Source organism: Amphiura filiformis, chromosome 8 (assembly GCF_039555335.1).
Source record: "Amphiura filiformis chromosome 8, Afil_fr2py, whole genome shotgun sequence".
Classification (NCBI taxonomy): Eukaryota; Metazoa; Echinodermata; class Ophiuroidea; order Amphilepidida; family Amphiuridae; genus Amphiura; species Amphiura filiformis.
The window spans coordinates 50,477,042-50,488,202 of record NC_092635.1 but is presented as its reverse complement, the minus strand read 5'-3'; the positions used below and the strand labels follow the sequence as shown (position 1 = coordinate 50,488,202).

Genomic DNA, 11,161 nt, shown 5'->3' with positions numbered 1-11,161 from the left:
GATTACAGGAGACATCCTTTAAAGGAGTATTTCGTGATCCTAGCATCCTCTTTTTATGACATTTTTCAGTACATATCCACGAAAAAACCTATTCCCAAAATTTCAGTTGATTCCGATTTTGCGCTTATGCGAGTTATGCATGATTATGTGTATTACACTGCTCCATAGACAATACGTTGCACAATCGTCATCATCCCTATATCTTCGTGTTAAAAATTGCCGTGATAGTACGATGAATCCTCACGTTTTTCAACAACTACGCATGGTGATTTTATTCGAGATAGGCCGTGCAACTCAGGCTAAGCATACAATTTGAGATTTTGAGCGCCTGCCACACTGTTTCTATTCTATGTTTTACGATTTTCGCATGATCAATATATGGCTGGCAGTAACCGCCATGGCGTGGAGCTGCTACGCGTAGCTTACTTTTCGCTTCACGGAGCTAAATTGACCAATCATGTTAGATCTTTTCATTACGCGGAGCCAGTGGATGCATCCTCGTTCCAGAGAGAGAAAACTCTTGCCAAAATTAATGTTTACTATGGGGATTTTAAATGAATCGATTGTAAATAAACCACGACCAGTTGTACAGGATCAATACAATTGTTTGATTAGTGTATAGTCAATGTTACCTTGCATGCATGTGTCATGTGTGTGGCGTGTTTGTTTGTTTGTTTGTCTACTGTGTCAGGCCAGGATCACTGACACCCACGGTACTGATACTCTCATACTATCACGGTGATCATATTGTTGAATGTTGTTGACTTAAAAATAATCATGATGCAGTCATGTCTACAGTAGAACTCACCACGACCTTTGAAGGACTTAAACCCTATTAAAAGCTATTAAACCAAGATAACACTCAATGAAAACGGCTCAACTATGTTACATCAGATCTTCTCTGGTTAAATACATACTGCACTTGTGTCTGTTTTACCTGTGCAATGAGCAATGAGCTGGTATTATAGTTTCAGTTGGGTGAACGATTATAAAGCTGAACGCAAGGTAACAATACTGTGGGCTTTTGTTTACTTAAATGGGACAATAGTCTGCTTATTGTTAACCAGCGTTCTTGAAAATGAGAAGCTTAATGACTTAACACGGTTTAGAAATAATTTCTTCATATTTTTGGTACAAAAGTACCAATATTTCCAAACACCTAAATTAGCTAAAAATTTAGGACATGTTACAAAACTATATTTTCTAGAATTTCAGAGAATACTTTAAATATTGGCGGTTATTTTTTACACAGTAGTGACGTCAACTAGGCAATGGCCTATACTTCTAACATACACTATTTGTAGAGGTCACGCAATGGTGAGCGCACTGAGTATTGTGTATAGGAAAACGGACAGTAACTACAGTATGCATGGCCTACTACTAGTATATAAAGTAAATCCGAACTGGTTTGCAGTTTGCTGAAGGTCGAATTCGCAGGGACACTGCGCAAGTTATACAAATTAGCTCCCGCGATACACTGCAGATCGCAGAACTGTGTGCATAGTTTACCACCACTCTGCCTAGCTATATAGTTATGTACAATACTGTATGAGTTTCTTATGAGTGCATGTCCATCTTAATAATAAGTCAGTTCGTACTTTTCATAAACTACTTTTTGAATCATAACTTTCGTGACCGAGGATATCTTGCAACTACGTGGCGCTCGTCTGGCAAATTCTTAATGAATAAATTCGCTTCACGTAATGAGTAAGTCGTACTAAATTAGTCAGTTTTACCTCCGAGTAATGAAAAACTCTAACATGATCATGATTGGTCAATTTGGCTCCACGGAGCAAAAAGTCAGCTACGCGTATATCCAGCTCCACGTTGTGGCGGTTGCAGCCTACCATATCAGTATCCCATATGATATTTCTGTTGCAAGAAAATTTTATTTGTTGTCAGGTTTATATCTTAAATACACTAACTGGAAATTAAATACACTAATTAGTGAGGACCGGTATTTTGCTGTGGATATGTTTAACTGCAATTTGCGGGTAAAAAATTTGAAATCCTGAGTAAAAATTTTGATCATATTCAACTCTTTGAGAAAAATTTTATATAAAAGAATGCATGTAAAATCCAGCTGCAATACAATGTACATTATTGACACACTATCACTCTCTTTATCTACGGCAATAATAGAATATCGATTTCAATCGAATTGAATACGATGCTCAGTTTTGAGTTTATAGTTGACTACTGTTTACCTAAGCGATCGATTGCTAGCCAATCAGATAGAACTCCTTTTCTTGCGTTCGGTAAAATACCAGTCGCCCGTCGCTCACCAACGGAGTATTAAATTTATATTTATCGAATAGGAAGTCGACACTGTGCGTTGTAATTTCGTTCTGGTGCACCAGAACGAAATTCAAATTTCACGATATCTTTTCAAAACGAATTAATCTGCAAGAAATATTTTGTACATAAACATTATGTAGCCAGAGGTTTCCAGTGATATAAAAATCTCAACTTTTTTGAGAAAAGTGGGGGATGAGGCTGTGGATCACGAAATGCCCCTTTAAGTATATAAAAGTATCTTTAGAATGGCAAACACTTGACAAAACCATCTGTGACCTCAAATTTTGATATTTTTACAGTTTTGGAGAAAATGCCAAAAACACATTTTTGACCAACATTGTTTTGGGTAACAAAACAAAGTAATTCTTCAGTAAATTGTTATTAATTAATCAAAACTAGATATAAATACATAGGAAAAATTTACTTTTTATTTCAACCAACTTTCACCAAAAATGTTGCTCAAAATTTGTCCATTTCCATCAATTGTCAAAATTCCAAAATTTTGTCTATTTCGAATGTCAATGTCAAAGTTCAGAATTTTGCCCATTTCCATTGTCAAAATATCATTTTGTCCATTTCCATTGTCATAATCTCAATAGTTTACTCATTTCCACTGTCAAAATTTCATAATTTTGTCCATTTCCATTCACAAAATTTCATAATCTAACCATTTCCATTGTTAAAATATCGTAATTTTGTCCATTACCATTTATTTATTGTCAAAATTTTGTCCATTTCCATTGTCAAAATCCAGGGGGGGGGGTCTCAAGGATTTTCTGTGTACCCATGCTAGATCTGGGGTTCCTGGAGGTAACCCTTACCAGGACTAGTTTTAAGTAAAAATATACACCTATACCATTTCACCCTCATTAGCCCCAAATTAAGGTGAAACTTTGTGTTTACCACACCAGCTTTCAATTTTATACCATTTTTGCCAAAATAAAGGTAAAATTATCCATTTACCCAAGTTTATTTTGAACTTTATTCTATTGGGGGTTAAAATGTTTTGTTTTGTTTTTTGTTTTTTGGGGGAGTGAAATTTTCTTTATGGGATTAATTTAGCAAACCAACTCATGGGAGATGGGGGCCAACCCCCTGCAAAGACCATACTGACTGTCACACTTATCACACCTATGATAGAAATAATTGTAAGCAATTGAAAATGTTTATAATCTTTGGTCAAATTTATTTCACAAATATATAAAATAATTTTTAGCCTACAAAAACTCACCTTCTAGAAACACCACTAGTATAGTGTTTCTGTGTACAAACACTCATCCTCTACTCCTGATTCCATAAAAATAAGCAATAATTTACAGGGATTAAAAAAATGTTATCATGATTTGCCAAATGAAACATTGCTAAATTTTAATCCTTTAGTTAAAAGTTGATTTTTTTTTTTTTAAATGACCAAAAAATCACTAAAATCTGTAAATAATCTGCAATTTGAGAAAATTTCCGAAATTTGGGTCCGCATTCATTTGTACAGGAAATTTTTTTCCCCAATTTGTTCAAAATCTGGGTCGTTCGGGCCCGTAGAACAGGGTTTTCTTTTTTCGTCGCCTTACAGTAATATTTTTGCAATTTGAGGGAAACTGGTCCTAAAACATGCACTTATTTTGTATGTTTTCTTACAACTCTAATCACAAAATTCTGAAAATTGGCACAAGCCTAAGCATTTAAAATCTTGAGTTTAAAATTTAAAACCTGGATATGGTTTTGGAACTTCCACTACTGACTTACCACTAATCTTCATCACATTTGAGTGAAACTAAAAAACCTTGCAAGTATTTGAATTTTTAAATCAAAGAAATACAATCTGCTTATAAAATAGCTTAGGCCAAAAAAAAAAAGTGTTTGTTTGCCCAGACACGACCGACCCAAAAATTCAAAAAACATCATACACTTTTTTTTTTTTTTTTAACAATGATATAAATAAAGAAAATTGATGTTTTTTCCCCATAAAAATGCCAAATAACACTTGAAAGTTAATATTCTTGGCAATCACAGGATTCATTTTTCCCATTTAGCCCTCCCCAACCATGCCAACAATAGTTTACCATCAATCAACATCAATATAGAGAACTAAGCACAACAAGTACATGTGCAGGTACGGTCTGGGATTTTGTACTCCAGCCCGATTTTGTTACCAAAGAGGTTACGGCGCAGTGCTTTCGCATGCGCTTTTGGGGCGGTTGATGCATTTATATTTGGTCCTATTTTCCAAATTTGTTAGTGATAGTTTTGTTATAAAAACAACAAAAATCACATGTTTTTTTCTTCTTGTGTAGGAAATACTATTCAAATAGCTAGGTTAATGAACGCGTATTTAATACTTATTGCTCGAGAAATTAGACTAAATAATGCAATTGCGCTACGCATCAACATCAGCGCGCATGCATTATGTTTGTCTAATTTTTCTCCCAACAAGTAATACACGTTCATTAACCTATAATTAAAGTTTGACACAAGTATAAAATGTAAGGCTGAATGTACTATATTTTCTCTTACCCCACTTGCTGCAACACATGTACACATCTAAAAAAAAAAAAAAAAGAAAAAAAAAAAGGAAATCGACCTACCGACCCACTCCTTTGTACCCCATGTCTGGGCAAACAAACACTTTTTTTTTTTTTTTTTTTTTTTATGAAGCTACATTGTACCATATTGCACAATTACATACTGATTTTGCATTTTATACATCTCAAAACTTATTTCACAAATTATCAACAACAACAGTATTTTATTTTGAAAACTGAACTTGAATTACATAGTTGTGGATAGATATGCAACTTTTCAAGCCGTCAATCTGGTGATCGCATATTCTAAATACAGGTGTCTGTGTAGTGTTTTTAGCATTTATGAAACAGTTTGGCTGAAAAAATGGTGGGGGACATTTACTAGCAGGGAGAGTTGTTTAGTACAGGAAATACAGTATTATTCAGAAATGCCCAATCTGAATTTTTGATGAATATGAAGTTGTTCTGAATGCTCAATAAACTAATGTTAAGTGGGACATTTTCGCTGGGTTAATATTTCATGATTTTATAAATTCTGGACAATTTATAATTGTGAACAGAGATAAAAAGACTAGTTTGCGTCTGACGTCATCTGTCTTTCAAACTCAGCATAATTTGTTTACAAGTGTCATGATGATATGAGTCGCTGAACACGGCGGTAAAACCGGGCACCTTATTGTTCATTTTGCACTTTCAAACATACAAACCATCTCAAAAGTTAGATCTTTATAGTAGAAAACTTCTTTCGCGAAGGTACCATGTCAACAATGCCTAGAAAAGTTGCTTTTTGCCTTGTAAAAGTACATAATTTTTCGCCATGTTCTGCTATTCCTTTTCTCCGATGGGCACCAGATAAATCGATCTTCCTTTTTACGCGCTATCAACCAATCAAGGATCCTAGGAAATTTGATAGTCAGACGCAAACTAGTCTTTTTATCTTTGTCTTTTATTATAGTGGGTGTTTAATTTACATTTTCCAACTATATTGACATTAATTAATATATGTAATAAATAATTTGCGAGGTTAAAAATTTGTGGCTGCATGTTGGACTGCGAAAAGCGCAAAAATTAAACCCAGTGGAAATTTTTCGCTATACAGTATTATGTGACCGCCCACCACAAATGGGCTCTAATGTCAGCAATTTCACTTTTTGAGATATTGGTCAGGCAAATTCTCCTTATAATAAGCTTTACAATGATACATGCATGTCCCTATTGCTTGTTTGCAAGGTAGTTAACAATCAATAAATGGTTTGGGAAATTCTTCGTTCAATAACCTAATTTGGGGCCTATATTGTTGGCATCACTGTAAAAGTAAAGTCGGCCCAGTCAATTTTGTTTTATTTTGTGTTTAGAAAATATATATCATAAGCATTAAAATATATCATTTGACTTCAAATGATATCCAGAAACAGAGTTATGGTTTGTTGAACTTTGCTCCTTCAGCAAAAGGGTACCTTATTTCGGTGCTATATATGTCTCTTTTTCCACATTGCTGGTAATAAATATCAAATGGTCATAATTGGCGGTCACAACAAATCATTACCAAGTCAACAAGGTTCAGGAATGTTCAGGAATCTTTGGTTAACCCTAACACTGAACACTGCTTTTTGTTATTGGAAGAAACGAAAAAGGAGAGAAGGTGAACAAACAAGTGACTTGGGATTCGATACAACCTTTATGCACATTTTGCACTTTAACTCTGAATACAATTTGCAGACTTTACGACCTGTTTGTGGTGGATGGATACATATGTGCAAGACTTTCACAGCTTGGCTTTACCAATGACGACGGTCTTGAACACCTGCTGGTCCAACGGGACATAAGTCTCCTTACCAACATCCATAAAATACAATGGGTCTGACACTACTGATGGATCAAACCCTTCCTTGACTAAGTCCGTTTTCTTGTGCTTGAATGTACCAGTAATGGTCATCTGCGGCATGATACGTATAAATTTTGGGCATGCATACAGAGGTAGGTTCTCCTTCACATGTTTGTAGAATTGTTGTGGATCTAGACTAGCGCCCTCTCTCAGTGTGATGGCTGCCATTCCTGCGCGACCATCGTGACCTGTTAAATACAAGAGAGCAAATATTCATGAAATTTGACCATTTTGACTTTCCTGAAAGGATTTGCTTAACAAGGTAATGGTGCCTCCAACGGACGAGGTACAAAACACACCAAGGATCAAAGGATGATACAAGAGGATACCTAGAATATAAAATGTTGACATGGTTGCACATACACTACAAGATTCCTATTGGGATCGCCTGCACAGGTACACCGTTGTTGCTGGTACTGTGCAGTACAGGGGAGTACCAGTGTAGTACCAGTCTAGTATCACTGCTGGTGGGTCATGTGCAGTAGCAGCATTGGTACTGTGTTTTACTCTGTGTGGTACCGGTCAGGTACCTTGGCGATGGTGTACCTGTTCAGGCAACCATAATAGGAATCTTGTAGTGTAGTTTAATTACTAATACTGGGCTATTCCAGTTGGAATCTATACACCCCCTATCGAAGACATGACCTTAACCTCCCACACAGGGAGTGTAGATTTCAAATAGTGTCATCCAATCAGGTAACCCCACTTGAAATTCACATCTCCTGTGTGGGAGATTAGGATCATGTCTTCCATCAGGGGGTGTGTGGATTTCAACTGGAATAGCCCATTTTCATTATTAGCCCTCATCTACAAAAGGAGGGGTGGTTGCAACACCCTAAAAATGTTCTCTTTGTCACCCCCCCCCCCCTGATTGACCACCAAATGGTTAGGTGTTGTGGAACCATCCTTAGAAAATAACTGACTTAGATACCACCTTTACCCAGGGTAAGGACGACCGTCAAACTTCAAGGGTAAAGGGGGCTAGTGAAATCTTGCAATTTTATTAAGGCCTTTCAGGCCCTTGGGATTAAAATCTTTGTAAGCCCATCAATTTTCATGGGCCTGTGCTCCCAAATTTTAATGTTACAATGGTCCACAATTGTGACTCTTTGTTATGACACAACAGGTAATACTATGGATTGATGTTGACGTCAACATTGAGTCTATCTCGCTAATTTATTTATTGATAACATTTCATGAAGATAAGCAATTTTCAATGGCTTTTACCTGAGGGCCCATCTTACGGTTCTTACCAGGTATTTGCACTCCATATACATTGCTTTCAAGAACACTTGGAAATCTGTTAAGTTCCTCAGCAACTTCTGTAGTAGCCACATTTTCCCCCTTCCACCTGCGCAATAAAACAATCAAATGTTGTATTATTTGGCTACTATTTTAGTTCTGCATCTTAAACGAATAGAATCTCACCCTTTGATTTTCTCAAAAGGTGACTACATGTACTCTGGCATTGACCTTAACTTTTTTAATTATAAATATCTATAAAATGCAAGGTGAGCAATAGCCTATTACAAATGACTTGTCAATCAATGGTACACAGCAGCTTAGGAGAGAGACAAGAACCCACTGCTAAAATCATGATCCCAAAAGATGTACATGGCTCTTGAAGAACTAAGCTCCATAATCAGAGATCTCTCCAACTATAGTTTTAAGCCGATACGCAAACCATACAATATAGGCCCCAAATTAAGTTATTGAAGATCCCTTGCTACACCTCAAAAAAATTGTGCTACAACATGCCTAATTATGCAAGTGTCGGACCACGGCAGTAACTTTGATGTATATTCCTTTTATTTTGGCGAATTGTAATGGGTTTCGAGTTTTGAAGTTCTGAATTGCAATAAAAATGAGTTTTGTGACTATTTATTAATTGGTCAGTAAGTCCCAGAAGTTTTATAATTCTCAATCTTCTTTATTTAATTCTTCCTTTCATTTGAGTGATTTTTGTTCTAAATTTAGGTAAAACCTCCCAACTATCCGTATTGGGCGCTTCATTATTATTGTTAAATATTAGGCTACTTGCAGTCATTTACCTTGGCTGGAGAGCCCATTTATTATGCCTTGTTAATAAAAGGTTTTGGCAACGCTTAAACCATGTGCAGTGGAATAAGGCATTGTATAACTTGTACTTCATGATCACAAATATAATGTCATTCAAGATGCATAATATGGGATGTAAACATGGTGTCATTAGTGTCTCCCAAACCCATATGAAAAGACTGAATGACATTAGGTAAATAATTGCCATAGAAGGGATGATGTAACATGATCAACTACCATAGCAATAGATGAATACAATTTATGAACATATCTACTGCAAGCAGGTTGCACTCAACATAGATTGAATACATACCGCTCTTTTCAAAGATACTAATCTTACAGGCGCAAGTGATCAGCATGATATGCATATTATAGAATTACGATTCAGGCCTTTATCCCTGTTCTTTGACATCTATGATTGAATGCATAGGTACCATGTGAACGTTGTAGTGCAGGGGGATATATTCAAAAATTGTATTTATCAATTGCTATGGTAGTTAATCCTGTTACATCATCACTTCTATGGCGAATAAACAGTGAACAGAGTCTCTCTTTCACTGGCGATTGGGCCAGACCCCACCATGTAATATTGCTGTAGGTAGATCACTACACCTCCTCCACAGCGAATTTGTTACCTTCCCAGCATCGAAGAATACTAGTACCCCTCCTGGGTATAGAGGCTGTAATTGAGGTAAAGCACCTTACTCAAAGGTACAACATGCATGACCTCAGCGGGACTCGAACCCACAATCTCACAAATGAGGCCTGTACTTTACCGGAAGACCACACATGCCCACATGACATAAACAACCATACTATAGTACAGGAAAAATATTATCAAAACTGAAATTACATCCAAAATATCATACCTGAATGTATCTCCTAGTCTATCACAGAAATACACATAGCCATTGTTGTCAATCATCATCAAATCACCGGTGTTGTAGAATTGATCTCCTTTCTTGACGACGTCTCTGATTATCTTCTTCTCGCTGACTGCTTTGGAACCTTTGTATCCCTCAAATGTAAAAACGCCTTCGATCTTGTTGACCATTAGACCCATTTCACCTATTTAATAAAAAAGGGTCAGTTCTTTATAGTACGATATACTGCAATAACATTAACCCACCCTATTGAGTTCTTACTATTCATCTGCGGGAGTTACTGGGGAAGCACATCAGTTGAACTTGTCCAAAGATAAAAGATGTGGAACCTTCATAAGACCTGACCACAATGAAGTTGTTGAATTTCACATAGAAATTATAGAAAACTGAATTTTATGTAAGTATTTCACCAAATGGTGTGGTTTATAGAGTCGTTCCCACAATCATGACATGTATAGGTTTTTACAATTACTGTAATCACGTCATCTTGTGTAGTTCAAATGTAGCGAGCGCTTGTTTTTATATACGCAGGAGGTATCAAGTTCAAAATCCAGAACAGCCTTTTTTTTTCATTCAATTTTTCCAGCTTTGTTTCAGCTCTATTCTATGTTTTTTAACCACTAATATAAAGCGGACATTTTTCAGGCAATTAAAGCATAGTTTTTAAACCTATGTTTGTGCACAACCTAAGGCCAAAAAAAATTGTTTGCTTGTGCACATATCACTTTCAGAAATTGGGTCGGTCGGTTGGGGAAAATTTTTGTTTTCCGCTTTTTTTTTTCTTATCTTTTTTTCAAGACCAAAATTTCCACCAAAGACAAATTCAAGGTAAACTCTACTTCATTTGACATGTACAGGTCTGGCAGACTCAAAATGCTGCATAATAGTTCAACAGTGTTTAACATGTGTAGACACTGACTGAGAATGATATGAAATATCAAAACCCTCAGCCAGGTACGACTGGACAGGGGGAATCATGCAGGAAATGGTATTTAACAACATTTCTTTTATATCTTCAGTTTTTCAGACTAAAAGTTCATGACATTTTCAAAAAAATTGTAAAAAACCTTTTTCCAAAAAAAAAAATTCTACGGTCGGGACGGCCAAGATGGTCAGTCGGACGAGGACAAGCAAACAACAAAAACAAAATAACATTACTTACCTCGTGGCAATGATATACAGCAGCCATCTTTGCCTCGTATAGGTTCAGCTGTCGCAAGATCACACTTGATGATTTCAACATAACCTCTGAGGTCCTACAAGAAGAATGAAGAACTGATTAAATATCCTTAAAGACTCAAATTAGAAAACCTCATTTCCCAGGGAAAGATCAGACAGCACACCAAACCATGGCCAGATGGTAACATGAGCAGGTTTATTTCACCTTGAAGGCATGGATAGTTTTGCAAATATGAGCTAACTGTACCCTGGGCCATCCAATGTGACATGAATTAGTAGGACTACAATTGGGATCTACTGGTCAGTTTATACTCTCATTTCCACACCTGTTGTTTCAA

The 11,161-nt window shown here is 36.2% G+C and overlaps 1 protein-coding gene across 1 annotated transcript in view; it reads right to left on the bottom strand.

The window, feature by feature from the left end:
- Positions 1-4,948: 4,948 nt before the first annotated feature.
- Positions 4,949-11,161, bottom strand: part of LOC140159165 (long-chain fatty acid transport protein 2-like) — a 34,441-nt gene continuing 28,228 nt past the window's right edge. The window contains exons 6-9 of the mRNA XM_072182535.1: positions 10,807-10,900; positions 9,630-9,828; positions 7,956-8,053; positions 4,949-6,890 (exon numbers count right to left, since the gene is read on the bottom strand). Of these exons, the coding sequence (XP_072038636.1) occupies positions 6,583-6,890; positions 7,956-8,053; positions 9,630-9,828; positions 10,807-10,900 (699 nt within the window). The 3' untranslated portion in view covers positions 4,949-6,582. The remainder of the gene's footprint in view (positions 6,891-7,955; positions 8,054-9,629; positions 9,829-10,806; positions 10,901-11,161) is intronic.